The 18,326-nt window shown below is 43.6% G+C and overlaps 1 protein-coding gene and 1 long non-coding RNA gene across 8 annotated transcripts in view; one reads left to right on the top strand and one right to left on the bottom strand.

Moving 5' to 3' along the window:
* NCOA6 (nuclear receptor coactivator 6) overlaps positions 1-18,326 on the bottom strand; it is a 119,778-nt gene that overhangs the window by 51,099 nt on the left and 50,353 nt on the right. For 6 of the 7 annotated variants that reach the window (XM_033186182.1, XM_033186181.1, XM_033186180.1 and 3 more), the window contains 2 exons: positions 14,100-14,255; positions 4,754-4,876 (listed from right to left, as the gene is read on the bottom strand). In XM_033186182.1, coding sequence (XP_033042073.1) covers positions 4,754-4,876; positions 14,100-14,255 — 279 coding nt within the window. Of the gene's footprint in view, positions 1-4,753; positions 4,877-14,099; positions 14,256-18,326 lie in introns of those variants that run through there. The other variant, XM_033186183.1, reaches the window with a different exon arrangement.
* Positions 4,579-18,326, top strand: part of LOC117068680 — a 42,289-nt gene continuing 28,541 nt past the window's right edge. The window contains exon 1 of the long non-coding RNA XR_004431204.1: positions 4,579-4,650. This is a non-coding gene — a long non-coding RNA (uncharacterized LOC117068680). The remainder of the gene's footprint in view (positions 4,651-18,326) is intronic.

The following is an 18,326-nucleotide window of genomic DNA, read 5'->3' on the forward strand; positions in this document are numbered from 1 at the left end:
TTTTTTGACACGGAGTCTTGCTCTGTCACCCAGGCTGGAGTGCAGTAGCATGATCTTGGCTCACTGTAAGCTCCGCCTCCAGGGTTCACGCCACTCTCCTGCCTCAGTCTCCCAAGCAGCTGGGAATACAGGCACCTGACACCACACCCGGCTAATTTTTTGTATTTTTAGTAGAGACAGAGTTTCACCACGTTAGCCAGGATGGTCTTGATCTCCTGACCTCATGATCTGCCCGCCTCGGCCTCCCAAAGTGCTGGGATTACAGGCGTGAATCACTGCACCTGGCCGCCCAGCTACATATTAAATGTTATAGGCCGGGCGCGGTGGCTCACGCCTGTAATCCTAGCACTTTGGGATGCTGAGGCGGGTGGATCACTTGAGGTCAGGAGTTCGAGACCAGCCTGGCCAAGACAGTGAAACTACTAAAAATACAAAAATTAGCCAGACATGGTGGTGGGCACCTGTAATCCCAGCTGCTAGGGAGGGTGAGGCAGAAAATTGCTTGAACCTGGGAGGCAGAGCTTGCAGTAAGCCGAGATCGCGCAACTGCACTCCAGCTTTGGTGACAGAGCAAGACTTTGTCTCGGAAAAAAAAAAAAAAAGTTGTATTTTAAGGTGTTTTGTAGTTGGAGAGGACAGTTAGGCTAATGTTTATCTGTTGAAACTGGATTTGTTTCTGAGGAATTGCACCTGGTTTTTTAAAGATGGTAGTTAGACAATTAAGAAAGCTCTCACGAGGGCTTGGTGTGGTGGCTCATGCCTGTAATTCCAGCACTTTGTGAGGTCCAGGCAGGTGGATCACCTGAGAGAAGGAGTTCAAGACCAGTCTGGCCAACATGGTGAAACCCCAACTCTATTAAAAATATAAAAATTAGCCAATTAGCCGGGTGTGGTGGCACCCGCCTGTAATCCTAGTCACTCTTGAGGCTGAGGTGAGAGGATCACTTGAACTCAGAAGGTGGAGGCTACAGTGAGCTGAGATCATGCCACTGTACTCCAGCCTGGGTGACAGAGTGAGACTCCTTCTCAAGAAAAAAAAAAAAAAGAGAAAGCTCTCGTGAGATAAGAAACAGGTTTTTGGCCGGCGTGGTGTCTCACGCCTGTAATCCCGGCACTTTGGGAGGCCAAGGCAGGTGGATTATGAGGTCAGGAGACCCACACCACCCTGGCTAACACAGTAAAACCTCATCTTTACTAAAAATACAAAAAAAAATTAGCCGGAGGCCGGGCGCGGTGGCTCAAGCCTGTAATCCCAGCACTTTGGGAGGCCGAGACGGGCGGATCATGAGGTCAGGAGATCGAGACCCTCCTGGCTAATACAGTGAAACCCCGTCTCTACTAAAAATACAAAAAAACTAGCCGGGCGAGGTGGCGGGCGCCTGTAGTCCCAGCTACTCGGGAGGCTGAGGCAGGAGAATGGCGTAAACCCGGGAGGCGGAGCTTGCAGTGAGCTGAGATCCGGCCACTGCACTCCAGCCTGGGCGACAGAGCGAGACTCCGTCTCAAAAAAAAAAAAAAAAAAAAAAAAAAATTAGCCGGGCGTGGTGGCAGTCGCCTGTAGTCCCAGCTACTCGGGAGGCTGAGGCAGGAGAATGGTGTGAACCCAGGAGGTGGAGCTTGCAGTGAGCCAAGATCGCGTCACTGCACTCTAGCCTAGGCAACAGAGCGAGAGTCCATCTCAAAAAAAAAAAAAAGAAAAAGAAAAAAAAGAAAAAAAGGTTTTCTTGGTCCATAATAAGCTTCCTAATCCCAGAAAATTTCAAGTATATGCTAACTACATGTTTAATAGTGACACTATAACATGCATTCCAGTACTAGATGGGAATCTGCACAAGATCCAAGGTTCTCATCTAGGGGAAATTTTGTCCCCCAAGGGACATTTGGTAATGTCTGGAGACATTTTTAGGTGGCACAACTGCAGGGAAGTAGTGGTGCTACTGGCATCTGGTGGGTAGAAGCCAGGGATGCTACTAAACATCCCACAACACACAGGACAGTCTGCCACAGCAAAAAAATTATTGGCCCCAAGCATCAACAGTATTGAAGTTGAGAAACTGAATTGAAGTTGAGAAAGTTGAATTAAATGACTACTATGGTATCCAACGAATCTTGGAATTTTATAAGGCTATGAAAAAAAAACAGGCTATGGATTTAGTTTTAATTGAAAAAGACTCTTATTAGTAAACTTTCTGTTCCCCACGCTAAGAGAAGAAAGTAGTGCTAAGAATGACTGAAAAACCAACTGCTGTAGATACATAATTCTAAAGTTATTTATTATAGTTTTAGAAGAGATTTAAGGTCTCTTTCCCCAGAAAAATTTAGCTGTTTAACCTAATATTAAACTTTGTTTGCATCCTTCAAGTCTCAATAGACAACAGAGAAAAGCAATCCTAAAATATGCTTGGCAGTAAAGAAAGATATCTTGGGGGTTAAAATGTTACTGTTACTACAGGTCATTACTAATTGATTATTCCTGAAACTTTATACCATATACATTATCTCAATCTGAGTCCTTCATTAAATACCAATCTAACCTGATTTCAATCTAAAGCTTCTCAGTTTCCTAGGCTGATAATCAACTATAGTACTATAATTGGCTGGGTATGGTGGCTCAGTTCATGCCTGTAATCCCAGCACTTTGGGAGGCTGAGGGGGCAGATCACTTGAGCCCAGGAGTTAAACCAGCCTGGTCAACATGGCAGAACCCTGTCACTACAAAAAAACAAAACAAAACAAAACAAAACAAAACAAAAAAATAAGCCGGGTGTAGTCCCAGCTATTGCAGGGCTGAGACAGGAGGAACACTTGACCCTGTCTCAAAAAAAAAAAAAGCACTATAATTTACATGCACTTCTTAAGGATACTTAGTAAACATGCTTGCTATTTGCCAGATACTAGCCTAAGAGAGCTTGTAATTAGGGTACTAATAACAATTAAGTGGAGTCTTAACATTTTAAGCCTAGAAGGGATCTCTAGCATTGTTTCTAGAACATAATTAAAGATGTTTATAGGCAACCAGAGTCAGTAAATATTTAGTCCTTTGGAAAAGAGACTAGAACCCAGATTTTCTGACTTATTCATTCTTTCACTAACTATATGTAACTATATGGTAACTATAGGTTTATTCATTCTTTCATTAACTATATGTAACTTGGTTAGGCTTTTCCCACTCTGCTTCTGGCCCATGTCTTTCCAGTAGTGGCAACAGTGTCATCTATAATTTCTCATAAAGCTACCTTAACACCAAATGCTCAGACTTCTGTGGGGAACTACATCTATGTGCACAACACCAGGCTGGATATTTTACATCTATTATATGGTATTCCACAACAGCCCAACAGCACAGGTCCTGACATATATATTTTCCTAAGTCCTAACAAGAACTTAGGAAATGTTTGCTGCACTGCTCAGGGCCCTTCTACCTTCAAGTATGAGCTCAAAAGATGGTAGGTATTATAATTTCATTTTATTGTGAAGAAAGTATTGCTTGGGGAAGTATAGTAACTAGCTTGAGGTAATCAGTAAATGGTAGTACCAGAATAAAAACCTAGTTCAATTCTATGATCAATTCATTAGTTACAGTTCAAAATAGCATGCTTTTTTGTTTTGAGACAGAGTCTCGCTCTGTTTCCCAGGTTGGAGTGCAGTGGTGCAATCTTGGCTCACTGCAACCTCTGCCTCCTAGGTTCAAGTGATTCTCCTGCCTCAGCTTCCCGAGCAGCTGGGATTATAGGCACCTGCCACCACACCTAGCTAATTTTTGTATTTTTAGTAGATATGGGGTTTCACCATCTTGGCCAGGCTGGTCTTGAACTCCTGACCTCAGGTGATCCACCCACCTCGGCCTCCCAAAGTGCTGGGACTACAGGCGTGAGCCACCATGCCCGGCCAAGAATAGCATCTTATAAATTGAGCTCCTCTATACTGCTGCATTTCTCTAAGAGCTACTGTGGTAGAGTGGGAAGGGAATGACTGGGTAAGCAGGTTCTTACTCAGGTTCAACCACAGCAGCTGTGCTTTTCTGTTTTATTTGAATAAAGGGTCCTGCAGCTGAAAAAATTTGAAAGCCACTAGTGCAGTGAAAAAAGCACTAAACTGGGCGTTAGAAGATCTGCGATACTAGTTTAATGCTCCGTGACCCTGGGCAAATCACTTCCTTTATGTGAGTTCCACAGCTTCCTCAGCTTTAAATGACAGTCAACTCAATTCTAATATTCTGATATTCACAGAATATTGAGTTCAATCTTTGAAGAAGAAATTTCAGGATTACTAGAAAAGGAAGCAATTTATAACTCTCAAATTCTAAACACATAAAAAACTCATATTCTTCCACTTACATCTTCAGATTCCACATACGCACACAAGAATTCAATTTACAGATATTCTCAGCCTCAGAGAAAGTGGGAGTTGGAAAGCTATATTCTCCATTGTACTATTAACATAATGAGGGTAGAAAATGTCTCATTCATTTCTATTTCCAACAGCACAGGTCCTGTCACACAACAAGAAGTCAATACATGTTTGCTGCATGGCTCAGTGTTCATCAACCTTTAAGCATGAGACCAAATGATTGCAAAGATGCTTCATGCTGTGACCCCTAGCCTCCAGGAATGACTCAGGTCTAGCTTTCCTGATTCAACAAATAGAGATGTAAGTATGCCATGAACCCCCACCTATCTTTCAGGGCTCAAATGATCAAATAAGCCAAAAAGGAAACTAGTAAAATGTCATACAGTTGAGTTGGAGGTCTTACCTGGACCACCTGCCATGGGAAATCCCGCCTCCATCCTAACTGAATTTCCGGCTCCAATGGGTCCATTCATTCTCACATCTTGGCTTCGGTTCTGAGCCAAAGCCAGGTTGATAGCACCTTCCCCTGAAAATGACAGTCAGGTGATAAAAAGGAAATTATTAGAATAAAATGCAAAATTTTGTTTATAGACAGCTATATAAGTGCTGTAGTTATCCGTGCTTTTGAAGAATTATGGTTAGTTTACCACCAGAACAATGGTGGGTTCAATGTAGATGGGTCTTTCTTCAACTCATCTGAGTAGGTTTCATTAAGCACAAGGAGATATAACCAATTCTTGTTATAAGGAAGCAGGGTGACCATGAATGATGCTTAGTATCAACAGAGATCCTGGAACTCTGAATATTTATTTTCAACCATCTTACCAATTGTGTGTGTGTGGGGTGTGTGTGTATAATGGAAGAAAATGTTCTCAAAAACTCAAAATCCTAGACTTTCTTTTGACAATTTATGATCAGAAGGTAGATATTAAATATAAGTAGGTTTAATGAATAAAGAACATAGAGTGGTGCGGGGACACTAACACTTGTGAACAAAATGCCACTTCCATTCAGTAACTGCAACATAAACATATTTCCAGCAGGAAAAAAACAATGCAATGAAGAGGAGATAGGTTGCTACAAATCTACTTTCTGAGACACCAAATGACAGGACCAGTATTTGTATAGGTTTTTGTTTATTGAGACGGGGTCTCACTTTGTCACCCAGGCTGGAGTGCAGTGACACAGTCATATAGCTCATCACCGCCTTAAATTCCTGGACCTAAAGGGTCCTCCTGCCTCAGCCTCCTGAGTTGCTGGGACCACAGGCACATACCAGTATGTCCGGCTATGTATAGGATTTTCCTTTTTTTTTGAGACCGAGTCTCACTCCTGTCGCCCAGGCTGGAGTGCAGTGGTGCAATCTTGGCTCACTGCAAGCTCTGCCTCCCGGGTTCACGCCATTCTCCTGCCTCAGCCTCCTGAGTAGCTGGGACTACAGGCACCCACCACCACACCCGGCTAATTTTTTTGTATTTTTAGTAGAGATGGGGTTTCACTGTGTTAGCCAGAATGGTCTCGATCTCCTGACCTTGTGATCCACCCGCTTCAGCCTCCCAAAGGGCTGGGATTACAGGCATAAGCCACCGCACCTGGCCTTTTTCTTTCTTTTTTTTTTTTTGAGAAGGGATTTTACTCTGTCACTCAGGCTAGAATGCAGTGGCGTGATCTCAGCTCACCGCAACCTTCGTCTCCTGGGTTCAAGGGATTCTCCTACCTCAGCCTCCCGAGTAGCTGGAATTACAGGCACCCACCACCACGCCCAGCTAATTTTTGCACTTTTAGTAGAGACAGAGTTTCACCACATTGGCCAGGCTGGTCTCGAACTCCTGCCCTCATGTGATCCACCCACCTCGGCCTCCCAAAGTGCTGGGATTACAGGCATGAGCCACCATGCCTGGCCTGTATAGGATTTTTAATTTTATCTTACTTGAGCTTCACGGTACCCTCACAGGTAATGTTACTAGAAGTGTTCCAATTAAGTAGACTCTAAACTTAGAGGAAACTTAAATCTTACTTAGTCCAATGATAAAAAGGTCTCTGAAACAAGCTACAGAATGTTTCTTGCACTTAATCCAAAATTTTGACTACTGTTATTATAAGAGAGCACCACCTTGTGGAGAGTTAAAATATAGCTAGTCTGTGGCTGCTGAGCTGAAAGGTTGCACTCACCCAAGTCCTTCTATACTAGGGTTCAGATTCATAGGGTAAGATGGCAAAGTAGAAAGTTAATGAGATACGGCAGTTTCCTCTGTCCTGTCACTGATCTAGGTCACCTTTTCTTTTCTTTTTTTTTTTTTTTTTTCTGAGATGGAGTCTCACTCTGTCGCCAGGCTGGAGTGCAGTGGTGTGATCTTGGCTCACTGCAGTCTCCACCTTCCGAGGTCAAAAGATTCTCCTGCCTCAGCCTCCCGAGTAGCTGGGATTACAGGCACATGCCAACACACCCAGCTAATTTTTGTATTTTTAGTAGAGACGGGGTTTTACCATGTTTACCAGGATGGTCTCGATCTCCTGACCTTGTGATCTGCCCGAAGTGCTGGGATTATAGACGTGAGCCACTGTGCCTTGGCCTAGGTCAGCTTTCTATGTCTATTTTAACCAGGGAGGTTCACTGGTCACAGGGAACAAACATCCTACCAAAAAGGAAGCAATCACTGGGAGTTACCAGATGCTCTGCCTTGCCTCTAGAAATCAGGCGTAAAAGAGAAAGAGAATACAGGTCATGAGGGTTTCCACCAAAGGAAGGGAACTATTAATATATAAAATTTGTTAAGACATTCTAAGTAGAAAGAAAATTGTTCTGGAAAAGGACATCAGTTTGTATCATTCCTCTGCTTAAAACAGGTCCATTGCTTCTCACTATTTTAGAAATAAAGACCAAACTTTTTTTTTTTGAGTCATAGTCTCACCCTGTTGCCTGGGCTGGAGTGCAATGGCACAATCTCAGCTCACTGCAACTTCCGCCTCCGGGTTCAAGTGATTCTCCTGCCTCAGCTTCTCAAGTAGCTGGGATTACAGGTGCTTGCCACCATGCCCGGCTAACTTTTGTACTTTTAGTAGAGACAGGGTTTCACTATGTTGGCCAGACTGGTCTCGAACTCCTGACCTCAGGCAATCTGCCCATCTCAGCCTCACAAAGTGCTGGGATTACAGGCATGAGCCACTGTGCCCGGCCAGGCCAAACTTCTTAACAGTCTACACAAGGGCTCAAATTATCTACCTAGCCAAGTGCTGTTCAACACAAATATAATATGAGCCACAGATACAATTTAAAATTTTCTAGAAGCCACAGTAAGAAACAGATTAAATTAATTATCATTTATTTGACTTAATACATCCAATGTATTGTTATTTCAACATGTAACTAATGCAAAAATTATTGTATTTTTTGAGACAGGGTCTCACTCTGTTGCCCAGGCTGGAGTGCAGTGGTGAGATAACAGCTCACTGCAGCACTGACCTGCTGGGCTTAAGCGATCCTCCCACATCAGCTTCCCAAGTAGCTGGGACTACAGGAGTATGCCAACATGCCTGGCTAATTTTTTTCAGTTTTAAATTTTTTGTAGAGACAGGGTGGGTGTCACTATATTGCCCAGGCTGGTCTTAAACTCCTACGCTCAAGCAATCCTCCTGGCCTCAGCCTTCCAAAGTGCTGGGATTATAGGTGTGAGCCACTGAGCCTGGCCAACATAAGAATTATTGAGATACTTTACATTCTTTTGGGGGATATCAAATCTTCAAAATGTAATATGTATTTTATACTTACAGCGCATGTCAGTTTTAACTAGCCACATTTTCAGTGCTCAAAAGCAACAGTCAGTCTGTGGCTACCAATACTGGATACCAATACTACCAATATTTAGCCCTGTCTACCTCCTTAACCTCATCTCATGCTCTTTTTCTCCTTCAATAACAAAGATTCAGCCACAGTGTTTCTTTTTAGTTTCTTAGGCACACAAGGCTGATTCTTACCCCAAGGCCTTTGCTCATGTGGTTTCCTCTGCCTAGAACAGTTCTTTGCACTCTTCGCATAGCTAGCTTCTCAATTTTCACGTAATCTTAAGTGTCACATGCCCAAAAAGGCCTCTACCAACCATCTTATCCAAGGTTAGGTAACTTTTATCAGAACATCTTGTTATTTCTGCAGAGCACATTCCACGTAATCATTCACTCACTCATTTTCTTGCTTGCCTCCCCCATCACTATACAGGGGTAATCACAAGTCTGTCCTTATTCCTTTACATCTGTTGTTCCAGCATAATTAATAGCATTCTCTTTCACTTTCAGAAGTGTCCTAATTTAGGCTGGGCATGGTAATCACGTTTGTTAATCCCAGCACTTTGGGAGGCCAAGGTGGGAGGATTGCTTCAGACCAGGAGTTCAAGACTAGCGACATGGTGAGATCCCATCTCTATGAAAAATTAGTCAGGTCCATGGTGGCATGCACCTGTGGTCCTAGCTACTCAGGAGGCTGAGATGGGAGGATCGCTTGAGCCCAGGAGGCTGAGGCTACAGTGAGTTGTGTTTGTACCACTGCACTCCAACCCAGGCAACACAGTGAGACTTTGTCTCAAAAAAAAAGAAAGAAAAGTGTCCTAATTTAATGATAAATTATATGACCATCTATAATATATCCTTTATACATAAAATAGTGCCTGGTACATGGCAGGTGCTCATTAGCTATTTTTTAAATATAAACAGTCATCTTATTATAACCTTACAAAGGATTATAGGCATTTTTCTATATGACAAATTAATTTCTGGAAAACCTCACGTTTATCAAATCTCATACTGACAATAAGAGGGTTAGGGCAAACTGAAAACCTATGAGACTTTGTAACCAGAGCTCTAATAAAAGCAGTAACTGGTGGAGGCAAAATACCAGAAAAAATGCAGTGGAAATGCCTGGTTAAAGGTGCTGAGATAACACAGATGTAATGGAGCTCTAAGCCAGTGGGGCTGCCATTAAGGTGGACACAGGAAGAAATGCAACCTGTCATGAGCTGAGAGCCACACAAGGCTGGGGGACGCACATCAGGAAGGCAAACGAATGCACACTCTCATCCTTAATTTTAATAGAGCTGAAAAGACTCCCACACATGCAACAGCTGAGTGAAAAGCTTTTTCTTGTTGATAATTATAATTCTGTTTCTACTATTCCAGCTCCTCTTACCTAAGAAAAAAAATCACATCTTAATAAACAGAATTTCCACATTATACTGCTATTACTCCCCTATTTGCCAACTGCATATATGCCAATTCATGTCCAAGAGAACACTACTGGCTCCCAAACTTGCCAATTAGGGGCCCACAAACTACGTCCTGTGGGTCAAATGCAGCCCACTGCATGTTTATTTAAATAAAGTGTTGCCGGGCGCGGTGGCTCAAGCCTGTAATCCCAGCACTTTGGGAGGCCGAGACAGGCGGATCACGAGGTCAGGAGATCGAGACCATCCTGGCTAACATGGTGAAACCCCGTCTCTACTAAAAAATACAAAAAACTAGCCGGGCGAGGTGGCAGGCGCCTGTAGTCCCAGCTACCTGGAAGGCTGAGGCAGGAGAATGGCGTTAAACCCGGGAGGTGGAGCTTGCAGTGAGCTGAGATCCGGCCACTGCACTCTAGCCTGGGCGACAGAGCCAGACTCCATCTCAAAAATAAATAAATAAATAAAGTGTTATTGAAATCCTGCCATGTTTACTTGTTTACATATTGCCTATGGCTGTTTTTGCCCTACAAGACAGAGCTGAGTACTTGTTGAGTTGAGATCTCATGGCCTGAAAAGCCAAAAATATTTATTCTTGGCCCTTTATAGAAAAAGTTAGCAGACTACCGCTTTAGATCCCCACGAATTTACAGAGGGGGCACAAAATGTCCTCAAAAAAGATGTTTCCCCAACTCCCTGGCCAAAACTTAAAAAAGGAAGGGTACAGGGAGTATTAGTCAACGGAGAATGGACTCTTTCGAGAACAACCTGTCCCTCAAGCCTTGCAACAGACATGATAGTGGCAACATACCTTCATTCCTTCTTTTTGTTTTTTTGATACAAAATTTTGCTCTTGTCGCCCAGGCTGGAGTGCAGTGGCATGATCTCGGTTCACCATAACCTCTGCCTCCTGCGCTCAAGCAATTCTCCTGCCTTAGCCTCCCGAGTAGCTGGGACCACAGGCATGCACCACCATGCTGGGCTAATTTTTATATTTTTAGTAGAGACGGGGTCTCACCACGTTGGCCAGGCTGTTCTCAAACTCCTGCCCTCAAGTGATCCATCCACCTCGGCCTCTCAAAGTATTGGGATTACAGGCGTGAGCCACCATGGCTGGCCAACATTCCTTCTTACAATTTACAAAATCAGTAGCTCAGTTCCACAAAAGCAATAGCTGCTGCCATCACTTTCACTCCTGCCTGAATTCCCAGGATTGTAAGAACAGAGATCATCTGGGACACACATGTAGCCTAAAAGTTAAAGAACTCTTTCTGTATTGTGATAATCATTGTCATATGTGAATTTCATAATTTCTTAAAATATGTTATCTATTTGCTTCCTTGCTAGTACTCATGTTTGAATTTATGGCTATAATATTAAAGGAGAACCAGCATTTTATCCTTTTAGGAAGTAGGTCTGCTTAAGAGATAAAACTGGTACTTCTTTCTCCAGTGAAAAACACTATCAATTAAGGTTTTGAAGCCTTTAAATAGGAACAGAGACCATAAAACATGTGGGGTTTTAAAGAAACCACTTATGTGTCCCTTAAAGTATAAACAGCCCACATATTGTTATTTTATCCAATAGTTGTTCGACTTCCACTCTTCCTAATAGTTCATCCTACAGATTGCTGTGAATTAACTGTACTTTTCTGGATCCTTTTAGATAGTTCCACATTTTTCAAATTAAAGTGGTTATTGTTTAAGCCACTATCCCCTCATTTATCAAGTGGTGAAATTTATCCCATTTCTCAATCTACATATAACCCTTTCTAAATAATCTGTTTGTTGGTATTTCCCCTTTGAGGGCAGAGCAACCTACAATGCTAGACTGCATAAAATGTGTCTCACTCCTATAAACAAAATGATGACCTCGGCTGCTGAGGTTTCACGGAGCATTTAGGTTCTACATAAGCACAGGGACAGGAGGACCTGGCCTACTGTAGAAAGGAAAGTTGGAATTGCTGGTTGTCACCTGGTTGTATCAACACAGGAGGGGAAGAGGGGGGTCTAGTTCACTGAGCTTCCAAAGAGCTCTCCCACACATGGTAGGTACTTGTATCTCTCACAGGTTTGTCTTCCTTACTAAAGTCATAAGCTCTTCCAAGTTTATAACAGTAAGGACAGTATTTATCACTGTATTCCAAATGCTAAAGCTTAGAGTCTATGGGGGATAGAACAACAATCAATAATTGCTCTAATGAAAGTGTGAGATAAATGATTGAGATAAATGATCTGAGGGGGAGAAACAAACTTTTGTGAGAGCACATAGCAAAGGACTCTGACTTGCCAAAGGAGTTCAGAGAATATATCCTCAAGATTTAAGCTGATACTTGAAGGCTGAGCAGGCATGAACTAGGGGAAGGGGGGCTGGTAGGGGATAGTATTTCATTCAGAGAAGACATCAATACAAAGGACCTGTGGCAGCAGGAAGAGAAAGTTGAGAAGCTGGAACACAGGGGGCAAGGGAGGAGAGTTATACAAGATAAGGCTGGATGAAGAAGGTAGAGGTGAGACCATGCAAGGCCTGAGGTCATGGTAAGCAGTTTGGTCTTCATTCTTTGAATAATACCAAGAGATAGTAGGATTTTAATCTAGGGGTATAGGGGTGTAGGGGTATAGGGATGTGTGTGTGTCTATGTGTGTGTGTGCGTGCACTCATCCACTTTTCATTTTGAAAAAGATCATTCTGGTAAAAATATTGAAAATGAACACTGTGGGCCGGCATGATGGCTCACGCCTGTAATCCCAGCACTTTGGGAGGCCGAAGAGGGTAGATCAACTGAGGTCAGAAGTTTGAGACCAGCCTGGCCAAGATGGTGAAACCTCGTCTCTACTAAAAGCACAAAAATTAGCTGGGCATGGTGGTACATGCCTGTAATCCCAGCTACTCGGGAGGCTGAGGCAGGAGAATCACTTGAACCTGGGAGGTGGAGGTTGCAGTGAGCTGAGATCACGCCACTATACTCCATCCTGGGCAACAGAGCGAGACTCTGCCTCAAAAAAAAAAAAGAAAGAAAGAAAAGAAAATGGGCCGGGCGCGGTGGCTCACGCCTGTAATCCCAGCACTTTGGGAGGCCGAGACGGGCGGATCACGAGGTCAGGAGATCGAGACCATCCTGGCTAACACGGTGAAACCCCGTCTCTACTAAAAAGTACAAAAAAAAACTAGCCGGGCGACGTGGCGGGCGCCTGTAGTCCCAGCTACTTGGGAGGCTGAGGCAGGAGAATGGCGTAAACCCGGGAGGCGGAGCTTGCAGTGAGCTGAGATCCGGCCATTGCACTCCAGCCTGGGCGGCAGAGCGAGACTCCGTCTCAAAAAAAAAAAAAAAAAAAAAAAAAGAAAATGGCCAGGCGCGGTGGCTCAAGCCTGTAATCCCAGCACTTTGGGAGGCCGAGATGGGTGGATCACAAGGTCAGGAGATCGAGACCATCCTGGCGAACACAGTGAAACCCCGTCTCTACTAAAAATACAAAAAAACTAGCCGGGCGAGGTGGCGGGCGCCTGTAGTCCCAGCTACTTGGGAGGCTGAGACAGGAGAATGGCGAGAACCCGGGAGGCGGAGCTTGCAGTGAGCTGAGATCCGGCCACTGCACTCCAGCCTGGGCGACAGAGCAAGACTCCACCTCAAAAAAAAAAAAAAAAAGAAAGAAAATGAACGCTGCTGGCCGGGCGCGGTGGCTCAAGCCTGTAATCCCAGCACTTTGGAAGGCCGAGACGGGCGGATCACGAGGTCAGGAGATCGAGACCATCCTGGCTAACACGGTGAAACCCCGTCTCTACTAAAAAAAAATACAAAAAATTAGCCGGGCGAGATGGCGGGCGCCTGTAGTCCCAGCTACTCGGGAGGCTGAGGCGAGAGAATGGCGTAAACCCGGGAGGCGGAGCTTGCAGTGAGCTGAGATCCGGCCACTGCACTCCAGCCTGGGCGACAGAGCGAGACTCCGTCTCAAAAAAAAAAAAAAGAAGAAAATGAACGCTGCTACAAAAGGAAAGGACTGTTGAAGGCTTCGTAATCTGTTAGACGCATAAAGAAAATACTAAACTTTATTTGGTGGAAGGAAGGAAGCAAATTAAATTGTATGTTAAGCTGGGTACAGTGTTACAGTGATACAGTCCCAGCTACTCAGGAGGCTGAGATGGGTGGATCATCTGAGGCCAAGAGTTTGAGTCCAGCCTGGGCAACACAGAAAGACACCATCTCTAAAAACAATAACAATAACAAAGAAAACCACACAACTAAATAAATAAGACAAATCAAATCCTGGTCAGGATGCCAGTAAAATCAAAGTCTGAAAGACTGATGGTCAAAATTAGCCAAAGGAATGGAAACCAAGACTACAGATGTAAAGACCATCAGGACCCAGCAATAACCTCAGTCAGTCCCTCTTCATCCTAAGGTGCTGCAAAGCAAAGTATGAGTTACTCTTGGCATTCTGAAACACAAGAGCAGAGGAACAGACAAAGCAGCATAGAAAATCATGCTATATTCTACTACTGTAATGATTCTGGTCTAGATGGGCACATGGCAAAGTAAAAGACCTTCAATCTGAACGGAGAGAATCCCTAAATCCCGAAGCTGCTGGTTGTTGCTCTGAGCAAGGATCCGTAGCCGTTCTGCTGCTTCCCGGGGGATGTTGAATGTCACACGCACGCTGTTCCAGGGCTCCACCTTCTGTACTTTTAGCTTGCTGGACTCTTGATTGTGAAAGAAAAAGAATTTTATTAGTAATCTTTTAGCCACCAGAGGAGATGGAATTAAAAACAAACCAAAAGAGCAAAAGAATAAGGTGGAGCACCAGCTTGGAATAGCTAACAGAGCATGCTTTGGAGCTACATACTCAAATCTAATTCTAGCTTTGCCACTTAGCACCTGGGTGACCATGAATGAGCTATTTAACCTTTCTGAAACTTATCTTTTTCTTTTCTAAAACTATGAAAAAAACTACTTCATGAGATTTTGAGTACAAATTAGATAATACATGCAGAAAACCTAGCATAGTACCTGGCACACCACAGGCAATGAATAAACGGAAAGCAGTAAGATGGAGAAAGGACCATAAAAAAGAAGAGAGAGGTTAAGTTTAAATTAATAGAACAGGCTCATGACTATAATCCCAGCACTTTGGGAGGCCGAGGCGGGTGGATCACAAGGTCAGGAGTTCACGACTAGCCTGGCCAACATAACGAAACCCCGTCTCTACTAAAAACATAAAAATTTGCTGGGCATGGTGGCACGCACCTGTAGTCCCAGCTACTTGGGAGGCAGAGACAGGAGAATTGCTTGAACTCGGAAGGTGGAGGTTGTGGTGAGCCTAGATTGTGCCACTGCACTCCAGCCTGGGCAACAAAGTGAGACTCCGTCTCAAAAAAAAAAGGCAAAGAACAGTTCTCCAGAAAAGATACACAAATGGCCAATAAGCACATGAAAAGATGCTTGACATAACTAATCATTAGAGAAATGCAAATCAAAATAAGATACCACCTCACAACCATTACCATGATACTATCAAAACCACAGAAAATAAACATTGGTGAAGATATGGAGAAATAGAATCCACGGGGCATGGTGGCTCACACCTATAATCCCAGCATTTTGGGAGGCTGAGGCTGGTGAATCACTTGAGTTCGATCAGTCAGGAATTTGAGATCAGCCTGGCCAACATGGCAAAACCCCGTCTCTACTAAAAATACAAAAATTAGCCAGGCATGGTGGTGCACACCTGAGGTCCCAGCTACTCAGGAGGCTGAGGCAGGAGAATCACTTGAGTGCAGGAAGCAGAGGTTGCTGTGAACCAAGATTGTGCTACTGCACTCCAGCCTGGGCAACAGAACAAGACTCCATCTCAAAAAAAAAAAAAAAGAAACTGGAACCCTTGTGCACTGTCAGTGGGAATGTAAAAGGATACAAGCTGCTGTGGAAAACGACAGTTTCTCAAAAAAAATTTTTTAAAAAGTACCACAAGATGTAGCAATTCTACTTCAGAGTACACACTCAAATGAACTGAAAGCAGAGTCCCAGAGAGATATTTGTACACCATATTCATAGCAGCATTACTCACAATAGCTAAGATGTAGAAGCAACCCAATGTCTACTGACAGATGAATGAATCAGTAAAATATGGTATATATATACAATGGAATATTATTATTATTATTTGAGACGGAATCTTGCTCTGTCACCAGGCTGGAGTGCAGTGGCACGATCTTGGCTCACTGCAACCTCTGCCTCCTGGGTTCGAGTGATTCTTCTGCCTCACCATCCTGAGCTGGGACAACAGGTGTACACCACCACGCCCAGCTAATTTTTGTATTTTTAGTAGAGACAGGGTTTCACCATGTTGGCCAGGATGGTCTTGATCTCCTGACCTCATGATTGCCTGCCTCGGCCTCCTGAAGTGCTGGGATTACAGGTGTAAGCCACTGCACCCGGCCACAATGGAGTATTATTAAGCCTTAAAAAGGAAGGAAATCCTGTCACATGGTGCAACATCAATGGCCTTTGAGCATCTTACGCTAAGTAAAATAAGCCAGTCACAAAAAGGCAAAATTCCACTTATATGAAGGAAGTAGTCAAAAATCATAGAAACAGATAGTAGAATGGTGGTTTCCAGGGGCTAGGAGCAAGGAGGAAATGGGGGGTTGTTATTTAATGGTTAGAGATGTTCAATATTTTTTTTTTTTTGAGACAGAGTCTCACTCTGTCACCAGGCTGGAGCGCAGTAACGTGATATCGGCTCACTGCAACCTCCATCTCCCGCGTTCAAGTAATTCTCCTGCCGCAGCCTCCCGAGTAGCTGGGACTATAGGCGCCCGCCACCATGCCCGGCTAATTTTTGTATTTTTAGTAGAGACAGGATTTCATCATGTTGGTCAGGATGGTCTCAATCTCTTGACCTCGTGATCCACCTGCCTCAGCCTCCCAAAGTGCTGGAATTACAGGCGTGAGCCACCGCGCCTGGCCAGAGATGTTTAATTTTACAGGATGAAAAGAGTTAGGGCGACACATGGTGCTGATGGTTGCACAACATTATGAGTATATTTAATTTCCACTAAACTGTATGCTTAATAATGGTTAACATGGTAAATTTTATGTGTATTATACAATAAAAAATACTTTTTAAAAAAGTTAAGTAATTGAGGAAGTACTATTAAGTGTAGTTACATTTTACAGGTTGGAAAGCAAATCCCAGGCACAGTTAGCTGATAAAAAAGTTATTTGGCTGGGTGCAGTGGCGCATGCCCGTAATCTCAGCACTTTGGGAGGCCAAGGCGGGCAGATCACTTGAGCTCAGGAGTTTGAGACCACCCTGGGCAACATAGTGAGAACTCATCTCTACAAAAAATAAACAGAAAATTAGCCAGGTGCAGTGGCGTGCGCCTGTAGTCCCAGCTACTTGTGAAGCTGAGGTGGGAGAATTGCTTGAGCCTGGGAGGTCAAGGCTACAGTGAGCTGAGATCATGCCACTGCATTCCAGCCTGGGTGATGGGGTGAGACACTGCCTCAAAAAAGAAACAAAAAACAAAAAAAGTTATTCAACAACCTCAGGCAAAACAATTTTCTCTTTTGCTATTAACTCAGCTAAACTGAATCTTCTGTATCCTTCATTCAGTTATACATTCTAATATTAAGATAATGGTCATTCAACACCTGTGAAAAGAAGGAAAAAAAGAGATAATGGTCATAGAGGAATATCTTTTCTCAAAATGAGAAATATCTATGGATAGAGGAAAGTGCCTACATGTTGCCTACAGCCCCTTCCAGCTCTTAAACCACTGTATATTGAATGTTAACTTTTCCAGACATGGAGTTCATTTGCTCTAATGTGGAAAAAAGAAGGGAAAACTTGCTAAAAGGAATGAGATAACACAATCACAGGAATTTAGAAAAGATTAGACAATATTTAGTCCAAGACTATTTTACAGGTGAGGAAACCAAGGCCCAGAAAGTGATCTGCTCAGAATCCTGTGGCTAGCTAGTAGCATCAGAGATGACATTAAAACCCAGCTCTGATTCTCAGGGCAATTTCCTTTCCATTACACGTAGGCCTCCAAACAGCAAAAGGTAGGAAGTTTGGGGATCCTGCCACCAATCATAGACACTGGAGGACTTCTTCCCACTCTGAAGTGTACTGGAATCTTGTACATATTCTGCACAAACATCAAATTTGCTTATGGTATTAACACTTGTAATATGCTTGCAGAAAAATCCATATTCCTAATAGTTATATCTTATCAAAATCTTTTTGAACTTTCATATTTTAGAGATTTGACTTAAAATTTTTTTGGACCAAGAATATAATCTGATAGCACCATAAATCTAGAGTTGGTTATTTATTTATTTTTATTTTTTTGAGACTCACTCTGTCACCCAGGCTGGAGTGCAGTGGTGTGATCTCAGCTCACTGCAACTTCTACCTTCTGGGTTCAAGTAATTCTCGTGCCTCAGCCTCCCGAGTAGCTGGGATTACAGGCACCTGCCAGCACATCTGGCTAATTTTTGTATTTTTAGTAGACAAGGTTTCACCACGTTGGCTGGGCGTGTCTCAAACTCCTGGCCTCAACTGATCTGCCCACCTTGACCTCCCAAAGTGCTGGGATTACAGGCGCGAGCCACTGCGCCCACCTTTATTTATTATTTATTTTTTTAGACAGGGTCTCACTCTGTTGCCCAGGCTGGAGTGCAGGGGCACTATTAGAGCTCACTGCAGCCTTGACCTCCCTGGACTCAAGTGATCCTCCCACCCCAGCCTCTTGAGTAGCTGGGAC

This window comes from Trachypithecus francoisi, unplaced genomic scaffold (genome assembly GCF_009764315.1).
Source record: "Trachypithecus francoisi isolate TF-2019V2 unplaced genomic scaffold, Tfra_2.0 Lachesis_group21, whole genome shotgun sequence".
Lineage (NCBI taxonomy): Eukaryota > Metazoa > Chordata > Mammalia > Primates > Cercopithecidae > Trachypithecus > Trachypithecus francoisi.